Raw genomic sequence first — 21,852 nt, forward strand, 5'->3', positions numbered from 1 at the left:
TCTGCGATCAGAGCAGCCCAGCTCCCACTCGGAGCCGACCTGCAGGGTCTGGATCGAATACATGTGAGTGCTGCATCGGAACAGGCTCCAGGACCAGGGTTACCCCTCACCCCGTTGGCATGGCAATAGCACAGGACCAGAACTCAGGCAGTAGGGAGCTCCCACTGCTAGTGGGGCTCTATAGGCCTCCAGCATGTATTTGTTACCCCTCGCAGGCCCAAAAGGTGCTTGGGGCTTTTGGGATCCCTGCACAGGAGCTTAGCCAGGTGACAACAGGAACAGCAGGATGAGAGGAGGCAGACCAGGGCAGGAAGGGGGGTGAGCCAGGCCAATGGGAGCACTGCTGGCGCTGGGAGACAGCTCGGCCTTCAGCCTTTCAGCATTGCTCTTGTGATCTGTCTGTGCAGCAGGCAGGATGGGGACGGGAGCTAGAGCTGTGTGTAGCAGTCACGGTAGGAGCTGAAGGGATTTGGCACTCCCCATCCCTGTCCTCAGATGCCCCATAAGCCTCTTGGAGTCTCTCGGTTGAGTGGCAACTCTGTGTGGTTTACTTACAGTCCCGCCACCAACCCCAATACCGTCCCGAGCAGCAATATTCTAGACAGGGCTTCTCACCCGTTAGCCCGTTCCCTCAGGGCTGGAGAGGAACAGAGGTCTGTGAACAGACTGGGATCAGCTAGCCCGGCTCCTCTCCCTCTCCCTGTCTCCCCCAGTACCTCCTTCCTGTCCTTTTTGTACCCCTCAGCTGATGGCTCATCCAGCCTCCCAGCCAGTTAGCTTACACATCCCCAGCAGCCTTTCCCAGGTGAGCCGACGGAGGCCCAGATTCCCAGTAGGTGCACGCTCCTGGTTCCAGGTACTTGTTCCAGCGCCATGAGACGTGCTGTGATCTGCATGCAGAATGCACTGTGTCCCCGGAGCCCCGGCTCTGGGCTGATCTCCCCAGCTGCAGATCTGGAGTGAGAGACTGAAACTCAGCGGTTTCTGACCTGGGTTCAATGTACCAGGATGTTCTAAGGAAAGCAAGCAGTGAGAACAGCAGAATAAGGACAATGGGTTATAAAAAAGCAGATTTTAAGAACTTCAGATAACTGCTAGGTAAGGTCCCATGGGAAGAAAATCTAAGGGATAAAGGAATTCAGGAGAACTGGCAGTTTCTCCAGGAGAAACTTGGAAAAGAGGAGACTAAGGGGGGATATGAGAGAGGTATATAAAATCATGAGTGGTGTGGAGAAAGTGACTAAGGAAAAGTTATTTACTTGTTCCCATAATATAAGAACTAGGGGCCACCAAATGAAATTAATGGGCAGCAGGTTTAAAACAAATAAAAGGAAGTTCTTCTTCACACAGCGCACAGTCAACTTGTGGAACTCCTTGCCTGAGGAGGTTGTGAAGACTAGGACTGTAACAGGGTTTAAAAGCGAACTGGATAAATTCATGGAGGTTAAGTCCATGAATGGCTATTAGCCAGGATGGGTAAGGAATGGTGTCCCTAGCCTCTGTCTGTCAGAGGGTGGAGATGGACGGCAGGAGAGAGATCACTTGATCATTACCTGTTAGGTTCACTCCCTCTGGGGCACCTGGCATTGGCCACTGTCGGTAGACAGGATACTGGGCTAGATGGACCTTTGGTCTGACCCAACGACTTTTCTTATGTTCTTATGTTCTAAGACAATATTAAAGGCACAATTGCAAACTTCTCAAAGTGAAGGAAAGATAGGATGAATAGTAAGAGGCCAGTAAGGCTTCATCAGGAGCCTGAAAATGAAACAAGAATTCTACATAAAAGGTCAGATTGCTAAGGAGGAGTACAAAAGAACGGCCTGGGCATGTAGGGACAAAAGCAGAAAGGCTAAGGCACAGGAAGAGTTATACGTAGCAAGGGACATAAATGCAGTAAGAAGAGGTTCTTTAAATACCTTAGGAACAAGAGAAAGATAAAGGAAAATGTAGGTCCTCTACTTAGCAGGAAAGGAGAGCTAACAACTGATGACATCAAGAAGGCTGAGGCCTTTAATGCAAGACTCAACACAATATTGTTGAGAACGAATGGAGGATGGGTGAGGTTCCAGAGGACTGGAATGGGGCAAACCTAATACCAGCCTTTAAAAGGAGGAACAAAGAGGATCCCAGGAATTATAGATCAGTCAATCTAACTTCGATACCTGGAAAGATACTGTAACAAATTATTAAACAATCAGTTTGTAAGCACCTGGAGGATAATAGGGTTATAAGGAATAGCCAGCATGGCTTTGTCAAGAACGACTCATGCCAAACCAACCTAATTTCCTTTTTTGATAGGGTTACTGGCCTGGTGGGCAAAGCAACAGAGATATATCTTGATTTTAGTAAGGCTTTTGACATAGTCCCCCATGACAGTCTCAGAAGCAAACTAGGGTTATGTGGTGTGGATGAAATTACTATAAGATGGGTGCGAATCTGGTTGAAAGACCACACACAAAGAGTGGTTATCAATGGTTTGCTGTCAAACTGGATGGGCATAGCTAGTGGGATTTTGCAGGGGTCAGGCCTGGATCCAGTACTATTCAATATTTTCATTAATGACTTGGATAATGGAGTGGAGAGTATGCTTGTAAATTTGCGGATGACACCAATCTGGAAGGGTTACGAGCATTTAGGAGGACAGGATTAGAATTGAAAACGATTTTGAAAAATTAGACAATTGGTTTGAAGTCAACAAGATTAAAGTCACTAAAGACAAATGTGAAGTGCTACAGTGAGGAAGAAAAAATCCAATGCACAACTATAAAATGGGGTATAACTGGCGAGGTGGCAGTACTGCTGAAAAGGATCAGGGGATTATAGTGGATCACAAACTGAATACGAGTCAACAATGTGATGCATTTGCAAAAAAGGCTGATATAATTCTGGGGTGTATTAACAGGAGTGTCACATGTAAGACTCTGGAGGTAATTGTCCTGCTCTACTCGGTACTGTGAAGGCCACAGCTGGAGTACTGTATCCAGTTCTGGGCACCGCACTTTAGGAAAGAAGTGGATAAATTGGAGAGAGTCCAATGGAGAGCAACAAAAATAATAAAAGGTTTAGAAAACCTGACATATGAGGAAAGGTTACAAAACTGGGCAAGTTTAGTCTTGAGAAAAGATGACTGAGGGGGACCTGATAACAGTCTTCAGATATGTTATGGGCTATTATAAAGAGGATGGTGTTCTCCATATCCATTGAGGACAGGACAAGAAGTAATTGGCTTCTCTGCAGCAAAGAAGATTTAGGTTAGGTCTTAGGAAAAACTTTCTAACTATAAGGATAGTTATGTTCTGGAAGATGTTTCCAGGGGCAGTTGTGGAATCTCTATCACTGGAAGTTTTTCAGAACAGATTGGACAAACGCCTGTCAGGGATGGTCTAGATGGTGTTCTTGGTCCTGCCTGAGGGCCGGAGTCTTGACTTGATGACTACTCAGATCATTTCCTGCCATACATTTATATGATTTTGTGGAGTACCTGCCCGGGATGGGGCTGCTTGGAAGATGGGCTTCCATCCCCCAGGATGGGGTGCACAGGGAGTTGGGTTTAATTCCCCAGTACACTCAGGATGGGGGCTTGGGGAGTGGGTTTGAGCCCCGGTGCCCATGTGTCATTCAGTTCTCTCTCTTTCCCACTGCCTCAGCCTGAAGGCATCAGTGGCTCCTCACGGATGAAGGGTGGGAGTGCCACCAAGATCCTGCTAGAGACCCTGTTGCTTGCAGCACACAAGACAGTCTCCAAGGACACTGACATTTCAGAGAAGTAAGTCTCTGGTTACAGAGCTAGTAGGCTACACTGGGCAGGCCACCTCCCCCAGTGCTGGAGTCCTGCTGTAACTGGGCACCCAGCTGGCCTATTGGTGGGGATTGGCTGGGCACATTGGTGTCATGCTGGGACATTGGGAAAGGACGTCCACGCTTGACTGCTCCTGGTCAGACTGTGAATGGCAGTAGGGCAGACAGGAGCTTGGCATGCACAGGTCCCATGAGTCCTCTCCATGTTCTTCCCGTGTCTAGGTGCCTCCTGGAAATCCTGAGGACATATGAACGTGCTCACAAAGTCACCTATGCCCAGAGCAAAAAGATTGCTGCCTTGGTGAAGCAAGCAGGCACCAGGTGAGGTGGGCAGGCATCTCCATTTCTGCTGGAGAAATTGGGGTTGGGGATAGAAGGAAGGGAGAGAAGAAAGACGTGTAGGGTGCAGGACTACTCAGTGAGCAGTGCATGGGGGTGTGATGGGGTATATCAGACCCTTTGAGGCCCCCTGCTGGAGGCCTCATGGGCCTGGCACACCCAGCCCCCCCCAAAAGGCAGTAGAGAGGTCCTCCAAGCTACCTAGAGTGGCTATGTGGGCCACAGCCAATCAGGGCCCAGCAGCCTAGTATAAGAAGAGCTGCAGGGCCAGAGGCAGTTCAGTTCCTTGCTGGAGCTGTAGGACGTGGATGGGGCGGGGCGGGCGGGCGGGCGGGCAGAGCTACAGAACCCCAGACAGGGCAGCGCTGTCAGAAGCTAGGGAGAGCCAGAAGGAGCCCTGAGCTGGTTGCTGGGACTCCATGGCATGGGGCTATGGGAAAGTAGCCCAGGGAGTTAGAGAAGCCGTGCAATATAGTTAAAGGGACACAGCAGATGGCTTCTCTCTACAGGGTCCCTGGGCTGGGACCCGGAGTAGTGGGTGGGCCTGGGTCTCCCCAACCCCCCATTAGCCACTGGGGGGGAAGTGGCCTGGGCAGTGAGGCAGCCAGAAGGGGAACTGAATTATAATGGCCCAGCTGGAGAGCTGTAGCCAGGAAGCCCAAGAGAGCTAAGACATTGTCTACAGGGAGGGAGCCCTGGGGCACTGTTCTATCCTGGAGCAGGGACAATCTGAGAGAGCGCAGCACACACACTTGGCCAAGGGGACGCTCATGAGGGGTGAATGCACCTGGTTTCGGGGGGAAACAGCAAATTAACAACCAGTAACCCCCTGTGCTGTGCTCTACTCCTACTCCCCCAAGCAACACCGGTAGCCCTCTGTGCTGTGCTCTCCCTGACCCTGCAATAACCCTCGTGCTGTGCTTTCCCCTGAGCATGTCCAGTAACTCCCAGTGCTGTGCTCTGCCCCTACCCTCTGAGCACCCCTCTGTGCTGTCCTTTCCCCAGCTTGCAGAAGAAGGCCTGTGTGTACATGGTGGGCTGGCACACGCTGGGCATCATTGCCATCATGGACGGTGCCGAGTGCATCCCAACATTTGGGGCAGGTAAGGGAACTGGCTGTGTTGGAAAGAGCCCTGATGCCTCTGGCAAAGGGTCCCTGTGATGTGGGAGAGGTGTCCAAGCTCCTTGCTCTGAGCTCCCACTGCACCCAGCTGTTGATATATCGTAGAGTCAATTGCTTGACCACCCTTTAGTTCATTATAAAATATATTCAAAAGACCAAATAACCAATATCAGTCAGGTTTATTGCTCTAAGCAAATCATAATATAGTGTCACCGTGCCTCTGTGGGTCACAAGTGAGACTACCAGATGCAGGACAAACTGGTGAGAAATAGGACAGACACACCCCAAAACTGATGGTTATTCTCTCATAAAATATACTAATCCAGTAATACATGTAAACGTCTGTCTCACCACACTGGCTGATGAGAAGTCAGAAATGCAGCCTCCTTAGGTATCCCAGTCCTTGTTTCAACACCCAGACACTAGACCTAATGATGATTGGTTATTTAAAACCAGTTTAATCAACCAAAGGGTTTTTCTGATCCCAAAGAACCAGCCACACACCCAGGTCAATAAATAACTCGGATCTTACCCAATAATAACACTATTGCCAATCCTTTAGTATCTAATATCTAAAGGATTATTTATAAGAAAAAAGAAAGAGGTGAGAGTTAAAATTGGTTAAAGGGATCAAATACATACAGTAATGGCAAAGTTTTTGGATCAGGCTTGAAGCAATGATGGAATAAATTGCTGGCTTGTTAAGTCTCTGGTTGCTTCCAAATGATTGGAAGGTCCTCAGTCCCTGGGTTCGAATGCTCCCGTTAGTGTAAGTCCATAGTTCAGAGATCAGAGCAGGAAAGAGGCAAAATGGAGATGTTTCCAGGGCCTTTTATAGCTTCTGCCCTGTAAAGCCCTCAGCACAGGTTATGAAAAAGTACAGGCACACAAGATGGAGTTCAGTACCCCATAATCTAGTCACATGCCCTTGCCCTTGCATGCTTCGATGAGACATAGCAGCCATTGCCATATTCTAGTTAGAACATCCTCAGGAAAGTCCATCAGTGGAGGAAAGCTTCTTCAATGGCCCAGTGTTCACTGATGGGCCATCAGCTTGAATAGTCCATTCACAATGTGCTGATGTAAACTACGGGAGCAAACACATTTGAAATACAGGCACATAGTCAATACTCATAACTTCAGATACAAAAATGATACACAAATAGGGTAGACGCTCCGCGGGTTACGCAAGACCCGACTTATGCAAATCCGCACTTACGGAAAAAGCTCCGTAAGCTAGAAATATAATGGTTGGAGATATGTTTCCGACTTACGCAAAATTAGAGTTACGCAAGGCCTCCCCTTCCTCCCCCCCCCAGCCCTCGGGGATCCAGCTTGGTAACATCTTGCCTGCCAAAGGCCCTCTGAGCGGGATTCCTGGGGTCTGTGGGGCAAGGGGTCTCTGAGCAGGATTCCTGGGGTCTGTGGGGCAAGGGGTCTCTGTTCTGGATCCCTGGGGACTGGAGGGCCAAGGGGTCTCTGAGTGGATACCTGGGGGGGCAGGGGTCTCTCTGAGCAGGATACCTGCAGGTGGGATGCAAGAGTCTCTGAGCTGAATCCTGGGAGCTGGGGGTCAAGGGGTCTGCAAGCAGGATCCCCAAAGAATTGAGGGGAAGGGTTCTCTGAGCAGGCTTCCTGGGGGCTGGAGAGCAAAGGGTGCCCAAGCAGGGGCGGCTCTAGCTTTTTTGCCGCCCCAAGCACGGCAGGCAGGCTGCCTTCGGCGGCATGCCTTTGGGAGCTCCGCCGGTCCCGCAGCTTTGGCGTAGCCGCCACCAAATCCGCAGGACCGGCGGACTGCCTGCAGGCATGCTGCCGAAGGCTGCCTGACTGCCGCCCTCGCAGGGACCGGCAGAGTGCCCCCTGCGGCTTGCCGCCCCAGGCATGCACTTGGAGCGCTGGTGCCTGGAGCCGCCGCTGTGCCCAAGCTGGGTCCCCAGGGTCAGAGGGCAATTTCTCTCTTAGCTGGGTCCTGGGGTCTCCAAGCTGGATCCCTGTAGGCTGGGGAGGAAAGGGGGTCTCTGAGCTGGATCCTGAGGGGCTGGGGGCAAGACACCCCCAAGTTGGATCCCCAGGGATCCTGCTCAGAAGCCCTTTGGCCACCAGCCACCAAGGATCCTGCTTGGAGATTCCTTGACCTCCAGCCTCTGGGATCCTGCAAAGAGACCCCTTGGCCCACAGCCCTGTGCCCTCTGCCTCTGGTTCACTCACTTGCTTTCCTGTTATTTTCCTGCCCAGACTATAATGACGTGCGAGGCTTCCTGATTGGGGATTATAGTGAGATGTTCAACAAGGAGGCAGATCTGATAGCACAGGTAGGAGCTGGGCTGCAGTCCAGGTGAAGAGCAAGGCCCTGGCTGTCAGGGTTACTCTAGGTGTGTGCTAGGTTCGTTGGAGCGGATTCTGCAGGAGATGAGATCCTGCTTGGCCTGGCATGAGGGGGCTGGGACGGTCGGGGAGTTCTAGCTGATTTTGAGCCCTGCCCTTGGGTAGGTCCTAGGTGGGGAGTAAGTCCTGGGGGTGGTTCTGACCATGAGTCCGGGGCTGGACTCGGTTGGGGTGGCTACCAGGCAGGGTCTGATCTGAGGTAGCTTATGGGTGTGATGAACCTCATGGTCACAGAAGGGTGCTGGGTGGGGAGTGGGTACTGGCCTGGGACGCATGCTGTGGGGGCATGGTGGACGCTGAGCGGGTGGTGATTCTGTGTGCCCAGAGCCTCCCAGGCTGATGGGCAGACAGGGACTGCTACCTCTATGCTCCCTGGTGCTGCTAAGTTGGGGAGCAAAGGGGGAGTCCCCATGGTGGGGAAGGAGGCCCCAGTGTTAAGGACTGGAGGTGGAGCCCAGATGTCAGGGAGGATGAGGGGCCTGGTCTCAGGGTATGTGGGGGAGCCTGGCTGGTGAGGGATGCAGGGGGCCCTGGTTTGGGGGAGGTTAGGTGGGAAGTCCAGTGGCAGGGTGTGGAGGGGGGACCCTGATGTTAGTGGGGGCATGGGGCCTTGGTGTCAGGAAGATGGGGGGGGGTGCCTGGAGTCAGGCAGGAGAGAGCCGGGGAACTCCCAGTGTTGTGAAGGGGATGGGGTCTCCCATGTTTGGGAAGGGAGGAGGGGTTCTGATGTTGGGAATGGAAGGTAACTCTAGTGTCTGGGAGAGGAGGAGGGGGCCCCAGTGAAGGGGTGGGCAGGGGGGCCCATGTGTCAGGGAGTGTAATGGGAGCCCTGGCACCATGTTCAACAGGCTCCTTTCTCTGGCAGGGCCCGCAGGTCGCCTTCTCTCAGGAAGACTTTGTGAAGATGATTCTCCCATCACTGACTGAGCTTGATACTGTTCTCTTCCTCTTCACGCTGGATGGTGAGTGGCTGGGAGCTGAGGGGGGGAGGACAGGAAGGAGCTTTTGTTCCCCCTGCTGGGCACTACCCTTTGCTGAGTGATCACGTCAGCCTCTTGCTGTGATTTATCCCGCCTCACCTCTCCCTAGTATGCTGAACAATTGAAAAGATTGGGGTTGTTGTTACTTTGGAAAAAGACAAGTAAGAGGGGACATGATAAAAAAAATTATGAAAAGTATCTAAAACAATGCAGGGTCTTGAGACAGGAGATCAAGAGTATCTGTTCTCCCTGTCTCACAAGACAAGAATGAGGGGGAAGCTCACTGGGCCTGAAAGGCAGCAAAGTAAAAACTGATCAAAGGAAATATTTTCCCACAAGGCACAAGGGGCTTGTGGAACTCCCTGCCACATGACATAACAGGCTAAGCGCCTGGCAGGATTCAGAGAGGGGTTAGACGTTCCTATGAGCATGAAGAATATCCAGAATTATTAGAGGAAATACTAACACCCAAACCAGAACTGGCGATCGGGGGAGGTCCCAGATGACTGGAAAAAGGCTAATGTAGTGCCCATCTTTAAAAAAGGGAAGAAGGAGGATCCGGGGAACTACAGGCCAGTCAGCCTCACCTCAGTCCCTGGAAAAATTATGGAGCAGGTCCTCAAGGAATCAATTATGAAACATTTAGAGGAAAGGAAAGTGATCAGGAACAGTCAGCATGGATTCACGAAGGGGAAGTCGTGCCTGACTAACCTAATTGCCTTCTATGATGAGATAACTGGCTCTGTGGATGAGGGGAAAGCAGTGGATGTGTTATTTCTTGACTTTAGCAAAGCTTTTGATACTGTCTCCCACAGTATTTTTGCCACCAAGTTAAAGAAGTATGGGCTGGATGAATGGACTGTAAGGTGGATAGAAAGCTGGCTAGATCGTCGGGCTCAACGGGTAGTGATCAATGGCTCCATGTCTAGTTGGCAGCCGGTTTCAAGTGGAGTGCCCCAAGGGTCGGTCCTGGGGCCGGTTTTGTTTAATATCTTTATTAATGATCTGGAGGATGGTGTGGACTGCACTCTCAGCAAGTTTGCAGATGACACTAAACTAGGAGGCGTGGTAGATACACTAGAGGGTAGGGATCGGATACAGAGGGACCTAGACAAATTAGAGGATTGGGCAGAAAAAAACCTGATGAGGTTCAACAAGGACAAGTGCAGAGTCCTGCACTTAGGACGGAAGAATCCCATGCACTGCTACAGACTAGGGACCGAATGGCTAGGTAGCAGTTCTGCTGAAAAGGACCTAGGGGTCACAGTGGACGAGAAGCTGGATATGAGTCAACAGTGTGCTCTTGTTGCCAAGAAGGCTAACGGCATTTTGGGCTGTATAAGTAGGGGCATTGCCAGCAGATCGAGGAACGTGATCGTTCCCCTTTATTCGACATTGGTGAGGCCTCATCTGGAATACTGTGTCCAGTTTTGGGCCCCACGCTACAAGAAGGATGTGGAAAAATTGGAAAGAGTCCAGCGGAGGGCAACAAAAATGATTAGGGGTCTGGAGCATATGACTTATGAGGAGAGGCTGAGAGAACTGGGATTGTTTAGTCTCCAGAAGAGAAGAATGAGGGGGGATTTGATAGCAGCCTTCAACTACCTGAAGGGGGGTTCCAAAGAGGATGGAGCTCGGCTGTTCTCAGTGGTGGCAGATGACAGAACAAGGAGCAATGGTCTCAAGTTGCAGTGGGGGAGGTCCAGGTTGGATATCAGGAAAAACTATTTCACTAGGAGGGTGGTGAAACACTGGAATGCGTTACCTAGGGAGGTGGTGGAGTCTCCTTCCTTGGAGGTTTTTAAGGCCCGGCTTGACAAAGCCCTGGCTGGGATGATTTAGCTGGGAATTGGTCCTGCTTTGAGCAGGGGGTTGGACTAGATGACCTCTTGAGGTCCCTTCCAACTCTGATATTCTATGATTCTATGATTGGCCATGAGCCTCTAACTACTGGGGCTTGGGGAACCTTCCCCTGGGGCAGGCCACCTGGTCACTGCACCTTCCTCTGAAGCAGCTGGTGCTGGCCCCTGTTGGAGATGGAACACTGAACTAAATGGATTCTGGTCCAGTCCACATGGGCAGTGTCTGAGTCCCGGTGTTGCTGGCTCATGGTAAGGTTGGCCAGTAGTTACGGTACTAGCCTAAGACTCAGGAAATCTGGGTTCAGTTCCCAGTTCTTCCACAGGCTCCGTGTGACCTTAGACAAGTCACTTTCCTTTCTGTGCCTCAGTTCCTTATATGTCCATACAAATCGTTCTGTTACACGGGGCTGTGAGGGTGAACTCGTCGCACTGTAGTCATGGGCTGTTTAGATGCCTAGATAGCTTTGTGGTTAAGAATTGATACTGTCAGCGGCAGGGCATGGGGGGGTGGGGTTTCACACTCATCTTTTGCTTTGGGCTTTTGTCTCCAGATCCATTTCTTAGGACTGTGGAATTTGTATGGGGTGCTGTTGGTGGGGTTTGCCTAGGGCCAGTTGGCTGGTCTCCTATCAATGCACTGATGTCTCATAGACTTTAAGGCCAGAAGGGACCATCATGATAATCTCATCTGACCTCCTGGGCATAGCAGGCCACAGAACCTCACCCACCCACTCCTGTAATAGACCCACAACCTCTGGCTGAGTTACTAAAGTCCTCAAATCATGAGTTAAAAGACTTCAAATTACAGAGAATCCACTGTTTACACTAATTTAAATCTGCAGGTGACCCATGCCCAGAGGAAAGCAAAAAACCCCAGGATCACTGCCACTCTCACCTGGGGGAAAATTCCTTCCTAGCACCAAATATGGCGATCAGTTAAACCTTGAGCATGTGGGCAAGACCTACCAGCCAGACTCCTGGGAGAGAAAGAGAATTCTCTGTAGTAACTCAGAGCCTTCTCCATCGAGTGTCCCATCACCGGTCGTTGGGGATATTTGCAGCTAGCAGTTGCAGATCAGCTCCATGCCATCGTAGGCAGTCTCAGCACACCCTCCCCTCCAGAAACTTATCAAGCTCAGTCTGGAAGCCGGTTAGGTATTTTTGCCACCACCGCTCCCCTTGGGAGGCTGTTCCAGAACTTCACTCCTCTGATGGTTGGAAACCTTTGTCTAATTTCAAGCCTAAACTTGTTGATGGCCAGTTTATATCCATTTATTCTTGTGTCCACATTGGCACTTAACTTACATAACTCCTCTCCCTCCCTGGTATTTATCCCTCTGATGTATCTATAGAGAGCGATCATATCTCCCCTCAGCCTTCATTTGGTTAGGCTAAACAAGCCAAGCTCTTGGAGTCTCCTCTCATAAGCTACAGTAACTGAAAAATGCAACTTTAAGCGAAACGATTTTAAGCAAATCCAATTTCCCCATAAGAATAAATATAAATGGGGGGGGGTTAGGTTCCAGGGAAATTTTTTTCACCAGACAAAAAACTATATTTTATTTTTTTATATATATATCATAGAATATCAGGGTTGGAAGGGACCTCAGGAGGTATCTAGTCCAACCCCCTGCTCAAAGCAGGACCAACCCCAACTAAATCATCCCAGCCAAGGCTTTGTCAAGCCTGACCTTAAAAACCTCTAAGGAAGGAGATTCCACCACCTCCCTAGGTAACCCATTCCAGTGCTTCACCTCCCTCCTAGTGAAATAGTGTTTCCTAATATCCAACCTAAACCTCCCTCACTGCAACTTGAGACCATTGCTCCTTGTTCTGTCATCTGGTACCACTGAGAACAGTCTAGATCCATCCTCTTTGGAACTCTCTTTTAGGTAGTTGAAGGCTGCTATCAAATCCCCCCTCACTCATCTCTTCTGGAGAATAAACAATCCCAGTTCCCTCAGCCTCTCCTCATAAGTCATGTGCTCCAGCCCCCTAATCATTTTTGTTGCCCTCCGCTGGACTCTTTCCAATTTTTCCACATCTTTCTTGTAGTGTGGGGCCCAAAACTAGACACAGTACTCCAGATGAGGCCTCACCAATGTCGAATAGAGGGGAATGATCACATCCCTCGATCTGCTGGCAATGCCCCTACTTATACAGCCCAAAATGCCGTTAACCTTCTTGGCAACAAGGGCACACAGTATAAGTTTTAAACAAACAATTTAATACTGTATACAGCAGTGATGATTGTGAAGCTTGGTTGAGGTGGTGAAGTCAGAGGGTGGATATTTCCCAGGGAATGCCTTACTGCTAAATAATGAACTAGCATTCGGCTGAGCCCTCAAGGGTTAACACATTGTTGTTAATGTAGCCTCACACTCTACAAGGTAGCATGAATGGAGGGAGGGGGGAAAGCATGGCAGACAGAGACATATACCCTGTGTGTGGGAGAGAGAGAGATGTGCATTGCCCCTTTAAGTATGCTGACACCACTCTAAGTACATTACTTTTAAAAAGATCAGGAAGTTGAGACAGCAGCTGCGGCCAACAAGCTCTCTCCTCCTGAGCCCTGTCCTGTCCCCACCCTGCTCTATATGGAGAAGGAGTAAGCGGGGGGCACAAGCAGTGGGGAGGGGGACACCCTGACATTCCCACTCCTCCCCACAGCAAGCAGGAGGCTCCTGGGAGCAGCTCCAAGGCAGAGGGGCAGGAGCAGTACATGGCAGTGGGGGGAGGGATAACTGAACTGCCAGCAATTGGTAGCCTGCTGGGCGGCTGCTGCACAGGGAACTTAGGGGAGCAGGGAGCTGATGGGGGGGGGCTGCCAGTCCACCCTGTTTCCAAGCCCCCACCAGCTAGCTGTAATGGGCTGCTCTTTCTGCTAGCAGTGGACAAAGCAGGTGGCTGCCAAACAATGTTATAAGGGAGCATTGCGCAACTTTAAACGAGCATGTTCCCTAATTGATCAGCAACTTAACAACAAAACAATGTTAACTGGGACGACTTTAAGTGAGGAGTTACTGTATGTTTTCCATTCATCAGATCAGCCTAGTCACCCTTCTCTGCACCTGTTCCAGTTTGAATTCATATTTCTTAAACATGGGAGACCAGAATTGCACACGCTATTCCAGATGAGGTCTCACCAGTGCCTTGTATAATGGTACTAACACTTCCCTGTTTCTCCTGGAAATACCTCGCCTGATGCATTCTAAGACTTCATTAGCCCTTTTTCATGGCTGCATCACATTGCCGGCTCTTAGGCATCCTGTGACCAACCAATACACCCAAGTCTGTCTCCTCCTCCATCACTTCCAACTGATATGTCCCCAGCAAAAAATCTTGTTGTTAGTCCCAAAATGCATGACCTTGCACTTAATTAAATTTCATCCCATTTCTATTACTCCAGTTTTCAAGTTCATCCAGATCTTCTTGTATGATAATCCTGTCCTCCTCCATATTGGCAATACCTCCCAACTTTGTGTTATTCACAAATTTTATTAGTACACTCTCACTTTTTGTACTAAGGTCAGTAATAAAAATGTTAAATAAGATTGGTCCCAAAACCAATCCGCGAGGAACTCCATTAGTAACCTCCTTCCAGCCTGACAGTTCACCTTGCAGAATGACCCATTGTAGTCTCCCCGTTAACGAGTTCCTTATCCACCTTTCAATTCTCAGATTAACCCCCATCTTCTCCAATGTAACTAATAATGTCACTGCAGTCTAGATCTGTCATGGCAGAGCCGATCACACTGGGTCCTTTGAGCTACAGACAAACCAGGAGGAGGGGTGCAGCTGTTCTCTGACCTCCCCCAACTGCAAGGCTTGGGAGGGAGTCTATGGATTACCCTCTTACCCTGGAGTTGTAGCAAAGAAAGTGAATGAGACAGAAGTAAGGTGGGAAGTATAGGCGTGTGTGTGTGTGTGTGTGTGCGCGCGCGCGTCTCTTGGATGTTGGTATGGTGATTGGCTGATGTGCAAAGGGCCCTTGACTCTGACTAGTTCTGGATCTTCCTGAATGACTGTCCAGAGCCTGGTTACCCCAGTCTAATGCCTCCCCTTGCTTTAAGATGACCTCGCAGAGGTGGAGAAGCTTGTGGTTCAGGTGAAGGAGAAGACATCAAATGTCCAAGCACTTTCTCATGCCACTGTTGGGCAGTACCTTCCGGTGAGTAGAGAAGGCTCTTTGTCTCCATCCCAGGTGAGGGAAAGGTTCTGTGGGAAATAGAGCTTGTGCTCATGTAATTAGACTGTACCCCGATGCACGCCTAGAGGTGGCAGGGTTGGGGTTGCCGTCATTCTGGAATTCCAGAAGGGAGTGAGTCTTGCCCCACAGAGGCACCGGGTGCCCCTGGAGCTGCTCTAAGTTGCACCGAGGCCACACTGTCCCCAACCAGCCCTAAACCTCAAAGGTCAAAGAAAAACAAAAAAAGCCATCTGCAGCCTATACTTATCAACAAGTTACGTTCCTATCTAATAAAGTATTTCTCACCCAATGGTTAGTTCGTCCAGCACTTGTCCCCACTGACACAGTCCCCTTCCCTAATGGATACCTACTTGGGACAATCGTCTGCTGTTATACAGTCTTACCTCCAGACAGCAAACACAGGCTGTCTGACGGGTGTTCATCGTTCTCCTGTTGATTGGGTCAGCTCTCAGACTGCTCTCCCTCGGGTGCTAGATTTCACTCCCAACAGATTTAGAACACAATGTCCTGTGTTAGTTAACTCTAAAATTGTTTCCCATACAAACATCTCATAATAACCAGGACAGTCAGCTAGAGCTTAGCTTTCGGCAGACCAAACACAACTCCCTTCGGTATAATATTGAGAAAACGGTGGGACTCCGTATCCCTGCCAGGACATGCCTGCCAGGGCCGGCTCCAGGCACCAGCTTGTCAAGCAGGTGCTTGGGGCGGCCACTCCGGAGAGGGGCGGCACGTCCAGGTATTCGGCGGCAATTCGGCGGACGGTCCCTCTCCGGCTCAGAGCGAAGGACCTGCCGCCCAATTGCCACCGCAGATCGCAATTGCGATCGCGGCTTTTTTTTTTTTTTTTTTGGGTGCTTGGGGCGGCCAAAACCCTGGAGCCGGCCCTGATGCCTGGGCACGTCTGTGTCACAATAAGGTTTCTGTTCGTATCGTTATCCCCACCAGGCCTCCCTCAAGAAGCTGTTTCCTTCCATCATGAGCATCATGTGGCCCATCCTGTTCCTGGAGTATGAGGGGAATTTTATCCAGGTAATGCATGAAAAGCCTGCTTTGGATCCTGAGGTTGGTTCCTAGCAGGTGCTGACTGACGACTTTTGTGATTTCTGAGGTAAGTGAGGGGTGGCTGCAGGGCCGTGGCTCCCCCTGGGGGGAGGTGGGCCGGCTGCTGCAGGGCCGTGGCTCCCCCTGCGGGCAGGTGGGCCGGCTGCTGCAGGGCCGTGGCTCCCTCCGGCTGGCAGTTTGTGGCTGCCCGGTTCACGGGGATCTGTTTTTCTGTATTTCACACAGAAGTTCCAGAGGGAGCTCAGCACCAAGTGGATCCTCAACACAGTCAGCACCGGGGCCCATGTCCTCAAGGGCAAAATTCTTCACAACTACATGGTGGACCTGAGAATCAGCAACTCCAAGCTCTTCTGGAGGGCAGTGTCCATCCTGCAGGTACTGAGTCCAAGGCAATGGCCTAGTGAGGGAATAAGAAGGTAGCAGCATTACCCATTTACTTCAGCGTGTAGGGGGAGGCCCCAGTTGTGGGAAAGGCAGGAAGTAAGATCAGTAGCTAAGGGGAGGTGAAGGGGGGACTCCTCGTGTGGCCCTTCTCTGGACATTGGCACTGCCCCCAGTAGGACCTCTTCAAGGCCAGGCAGAGCACTACAGCCCAGTAGCCGACCCTCCCGTCATCCACCTCCCTCCTCCCCTGTACCATGGCTGGGAGCCTAATTCTGAGCATGAGAGAATCTCATCACCAAGATGCAGCCTTTGCAACAGTGCACCACAGCGCACTGCTAACCCAGCTATGGGACAGAGCAGAAGGATATGGCCCCTATGTACATGGGATCACTGGGAGAGAGGCCCAGCAGTGTGAGCCTGGTGCGCGTGCGTTGGTGCCCCTCAAGCTGTCTCCATGCTGTGCCCGGCTCTGGGGCAGACTGAGAGAGGCAGCCAGCATGTTGGCTGATGTTGCACGTTGCTGGAGCTTGGTGGTCACTACTGCCTCAATTACTGGGCCTGGGAATGGGAGGTTGGAAATGAGACGGAAGTTGAAGAGGTCTCAAGGTTGAGTTTTGGCATTTCTCAGGGGGTTGATAAGTGTGCTTATCCCTGCCTACCCTGGTTAGGAGTGGGCGTAGCTCTTGTACCGTTCAGGAGGGGCAGGGATCCATCGCACAGGTTGTCGCTCTAATATTTTTCTGGGCTTCCTGGACTTCAGCTAGTGTGATGGGGAGGGTGGATGGATAATAGGATCTAGTCGGGGTTTTCTTGCCCAGTTACCTGTAACCTCGGCCCCTGCCCAGCTCGTGTCCACCCCCATTCACCCAACCCTGGCTGGGGCTGTCATCGCTGGTGTCACGCACGACTGTGAGTTTGCCCATCCCCCAGCCAAGCCATGTAGATTTGGGACAGACAGGAGCCAGCCCTGCTTCCCAGCCATTCTGGCTGTCGTAGTCCCTTCTCAATGTTACTCACCACTGGTGCGCTCCCACTCACCCTGGTTCCCTGGCCTGCAAATGCCCCTTGCTAAGCCATGTGAGAGCCACTCCAGCACCATCCCTGAGCTGCACTGAAATGGAATCTGGTCTCTGTCCCTGCTCTGACTGGCATGCTCTCCCCACAGCGGCTCACGGGGCACTCCCAGGCCAGGTGCCTGGAGGGCCTGCTGCAGACCATATACGACCCTGAGGTGCTCTCAGATGACATTCGCAATGCAGAGCAGTCCAAACATATTGCAATAGCAACGGAGAAGAACAAGGTAACACGGCTCATACCCTGTCTCTCATCAGCACCCCACCTCCTGGTGTCATACACGGTGGGGCCCCAGCCCTCTGGCTCCACTCTGCTCAGATGTGCTTCCCAATGGGCCTGATGCAGACTCTGGCACCTGTGACACTTGCACATGGACACACAGCAACAGCTTTCAAAGGCAGGAGACAGAAGTTCGGGTGGTTGGTGTGGGGCAGAGATTGGGGGGCACCTTCCAAAAGCCGTCGTGAGTGCTGGGGCTTCCCCTCACAGAGGGGGTGAGGCTCCCAAGAGGCACCAGCAGACAGGTTTTCCCCTGGAAGAGGGGGAGGCCACCCCCAGATGCATTAAGTAGACAAGTGGGGTGCTGATGCCCCCAGATCCCCTTAGCACCTGCGCACCAGGGCCTGGGCAGTCAGCTGATCTGGTAGGGAAATGACCGGGTGAGCGCTCCCTCTGCCTGATTCGGACGCTGTCTCCTCTCATCTCCCAGGTTGTCCCCACAGCCCTTCTGTGCCTGCTGCGGAACTGCTCAGTGCAAGAGGCCCAGCTGCGGCTTGACACCTCCCCGTCCATCCGAGCAGCCATTGAGTCCGCACTGAACGCTCCGGGGCGCAAACGGGGTGCAGACAAATCCGACTCCACAGGCAGGCGCATGTAGGAGGCAGCACCCATCCACTAAGGGGACTATGGGGGGAGGGACGGGCCCAGCATCATTAACTTCTGTATGGATCCAGCAGTGCGTGCTGGCCAGGCAGTCGCACTGTCTTCCAGTCAGGGAGAGACGCCAACTCCCTGAACAAGAGCAGCAGCTGGGATCTGGTGAACACGAGCAGCACCCACCTAGATGGGAGGCCGAGTGCCGCGCTCTCTCCTGTTAGCTCCTGGTGGGAGGGGACAGACTACCTGGAGGTGGGAGTCTTGTGTTGTCTAGGAGCCTGAATTTCCTTGGAGGATCATGTGTTCACCAGGGCGTCTGGATTGCTCTGGGTGAGCTAATTTCTGGTGGATGGGGGCGTGGGGGGTATCAGGGTGTGGGGTGCACTGTAATCCTTTGAGCAGGTCAGCGGTTCTCTCTGCTCTGGGGAGGAGGAAGGGTCCCTCTGTGAAGTGAGCTCCTGAGGGAAGTTGTTCTGTAATCCCCAGAGCATGGGGTGGGTTATAGGTGTGTGGGGTCAGGTGGGGCTGGCTATTGTCACCTTGTGTTCTGTGATCCCCTGGGGGGTGGGAGGGCTGGGTCACCCTGTGAGCCCTGCAGGGGGGATGTGTGGAGGGAGTGGGGTCACCCTGTGATCTTGGCTGTTGTCTCTTCATTGCTTTTGTTTAATCTTTTTTAAAATAAACTGTTCTGTGTCTGCCCAGCTGTCCGTGCTGTCAGCTTAGCAGCCGTGTGGGGCTCATGGGCGGCTCCGCAGCTTGTGCAAGACCAGAGCTGGCTGCAGAGGGGATGTGTGCCCACCTGTCCCAAACCCTACTGACTGCCAGCAGCCCACAGGGCCTAGGCACAGCCCCACCCCGCCAGCAGGGGCTGGAGTGGAAGGGGTCTCTGCACTGTGGCAATTACTCACTGAGTGGCTGGAGGGTTAGGGCTGTCAAAGCCCTTGTATTTGTCCTGTGTCCAGCAGCCTCCACACACCCCACCATGGCAAAGTCCTTTGCTGCATTATCTCTGCGAGTGGGATGATGGACGTTGGAGCCGAAGGTTTGATGTGAGGAACTTGCCGTGAACAGTCCTGTGCTTGAGGCATCACATTACCAGGACACTGACAGACGGGGTCTCTGGTGGGCATTGTCCTTGACTCTGTAATCAGCTCCCTCCTAGTGCTGTCACACCATCCCTGCACCGCCAAACCTGGTTTGGCTGCGTTCTGAGAAAAACAAGGGTATGGCACAATTCTCACACCAGGCAGCAGAACTGAGCTTTCTGGCTGGGCTGGGCGGTCAGCACATTCCTGGGCTCGTAGCCAGCATGGCCTGGAATAACCTTTCCCCTTCCCGCAGGGCCTCCTTAGCATTCGGCCACCTTGCATTCTGGCTGCGCTGCACCACCTGATCAGTGTAGACTGAGGGCCTGAGATTCCCCTCTGCAATTCCCAGCCCTGGGGCCTGCAGGCTGCTCGAGCTTATTCTGGATGCTAACACTCCCCAGGGGCAGAGACAGGCCAGAGTAGTAGCAGGGATGCTGGCCCCAGCCCACATTGTCATGAGGGAGGGTTTGTTCTAACCGCTAAGTCAACTCCCGCCCCCGCTGCAGAGCTGATGGTCCTGTGGCTCCAGACCCTGCCAGCAGCTCGGCACAGAGCAGTCACCTCGTAGCCATGTCAACGCGCTCAGGCCCATGATGCACCTGCCAAGCCCCACACGTTACTGTTCATCATCATCACTTGGGTGTGTTGGAGCGACTGGGGTCAGGGGGAGGTGGAGGAGTGCTCAGGAACATGGAAGTGGGGGGAAATTGGGCCTGTGAGTGCATGTGGGTTCAGGCATGTGTGTGGGGGAGTGTTGGGCATATGATGGAGTCAGGGTGCATGAAGAGGAGGTGTTAGATGTGTGGCGCTGGGTATGTAAGAAGGAGTGAGGGCAGGCCTGGGGAAGAGGATGGCAGGTCCATGGGAGAGGAAGGCAGGTGGAGGTGAGGGGATAGGTGCATGGAACATAAAGAACTGATCACAGAACTAAAAATTATCTCTCAAAATGAGGGCTAATACACTGTTTCATCATGTTGGATACGACAGTTTGAGTTAGGGAATGGATTGTGGTAGTATTTAGAAATGTCAATGATGTTTTAGTACTGGCAATATGAGACCTCCAGCATGACACTCAAATTTAAGTTCCCCCCATGATGATGCAGCTTTTTTCCTACACTTTAGACAGGGATATAAGGAGACTGTGACTTGGTGGCTTGTAGCAAACACCAATCAGGGCCAGCTCCAGGTTTTCTGCCGCCCCAAGCGGCGCAAAAACAAACAAACAAACAAACAAACGCAGCAGCGCGATCGCGCAGCTCCACTCTTCAGTGGCAATTCGGCGGCTGGTCCTTCGCTCTGAGAGGGACTGAGGGACCCACCGCCGAAGACCCGGACGGCTGGAGTGCTGCCCCTTGGTATTGGCCGCCACAAACACCTGCTTCTTTAGCTGGTGCCTGGACCCGGCCCTGATAGTGATCCATGAACATTCAAGATGATTTTATTCTGAGTTATCAGTGACTTGGAAACAGGTAATGCCATTTTTGACACAGAGTGCCCTCCCACTCCCCTTTTGCCCACATGATTCTTCCTAAAGGAGTAGAATCCAATCTTGTGAATCATTCTACCGGGTTTCAGTACTACCAACTAGATCACATTTATGTTCATGAATGAGCAATTTCCATGAGCTGGGAGTATCATAGGCCAGGGGAGGCTCCCCTAACCCAGGCCATGATCCCACACACGCTCCTCCCCACCCTCGCTCCCCCTCTCCCCTGCAACGGGCAGGAGAATCATGTTTTGCTAAGGGGGGAATAGGAACAGTGAATGGGAACAGGGATGGCTCTGTGGTGTCAGAGCTGGGAAGGGGGACACTAAGGAAGGAAACTGGAATCATGCTTGCTGGAAGTTCACCCCAATAAACATTGAATTGTTTGCGCCTTTGGATTTTGGGTATTGTTGCTCTCTGTTCATGCGAGAAGGACCAGGGAAGTGAGAGGGTGAAGGAATAAGCCCCCTAACATCTTGGTGCCGTGACTCGGATGCATCGCATCGGATAGGTGAGTGGCAGCCTGTAAGCCCCCCCCCCCCCCCAACAGTCCGCACAGCTCTGCTTGGAGGGGGTATAGCGAACTCTCGTGATGGTAGTTGCGGGTTCTGGCAAGCCAGGGAAAAGGATTTTTTGGATAAATGGATAAGGAAGAACCAGGGCCCATACCAGGAGCAGGGGTCAGCCTGGGATGAGATTAAAAAGGAAATGGATGCAGTGTTAGGGGACCCAGAGGGATGGGGGTGGCTGAGGAGCCCCCCTCCTTTGGTATCTGGGTAGTGGAAGAAGGTCCCTGCCCATGGGGACTGGATGCCCTCCAGGGAAAGGAGGCACTTCAGCCCACTTGTGTGAGGTTTGAAGGGCAGCATTATGGGAAGCTGCCAGTAAACTTTCAAGGTTGATGCTGTTTCAGCAAGGGCTGCTGAAGGGCTGTAGAGTAGTTCGGGTGGTTAAAGATGATTTGGCCCATCAGGGTTTAGAGTCAGAAGCAGAGTTAACAGACCAGCTTTAGAGACAGGAGCTGGGACTTGGTCCTGGGGAAGTGGAGGAAAAAAGAAAAGGTTTCAACCTGAAAAATGGCCGGGTTTGCAGGAGTGACTTTTAAATCTTTCACTTACTGGCTTATGTATGTTTCCATTCCTGATGTCCACCAGGATTTGGGGGGGGCGGCATTTTGCT

The 21,852-nt window shown here is 51.9% G+C and overlaps 1 protein-coding gene across 1 annotated transcript in view; it reads left to right on the top strand.

Annotated features, from left to right (window-relative positions):
* GCKR (glucokinase regulator) overlaps window positions 1–18,800 on the top strand; it is a 34,097-nt gene extending 15,297 nt beyond the window's left edge. Inside the window, exons 10-19 of the mRNA XM_024114017.3 lie at window positions 3,651–3,769; window positions 4,024–4,122; window positions 5,146–5,243; window positions 7,499–7,575; window positions 8,514–8,610; window positions 14,564–14,661; window positions 15,649–15,732; window positions 15,991–16,140; window positions 17,315–17,449; window positions 17,933–18,800. Coding sequence (XP_023969785.1) covers window positions 3,651–3,769; window positions 4,024–4,122; window positions 5,146–5,243; window positions 7,499–7,575; window positions 8,514–8,610; window positions 14,564–14,661; window positions 15,649–15,732; window positions 15,991–16,140; window positions 17,315–17,449; window positions 17,933–18,100 — 1,125 coding nt within the window. The 3' untranslated portion in view covers window positions 18,101–18,800. The remainder of the gene's footprint in view (window positions 1–3,650; window positions 3,770–4,023; window positions 4,123–5,145; window positions 5,244–7,498; window positions 7,576–8,513; window positions 8,611–14,563; window positions 14,662–15,648; window positions 15,733–15,990; window positions 16,141–17,314; window positions 17,450–17,932) is intronic.
* Window positions 18,801–21,852: the final 3,052 nt, after the last annotated feature.

This window comes from Chrysemys picta, chromosome 3 (assembly GCF_011386835.1).
Source record: "Chrysemys picta bellii isolate R12L10 chromosome 3, ASM1138683v2, whole genome shotgun sequence".
Taxonomy (NCBI): domain Eukaryota; kingdom Metazoa; phylum Chordata; order Testudines; family Emydidae; genus Chrysemys; species Chrysemys picta.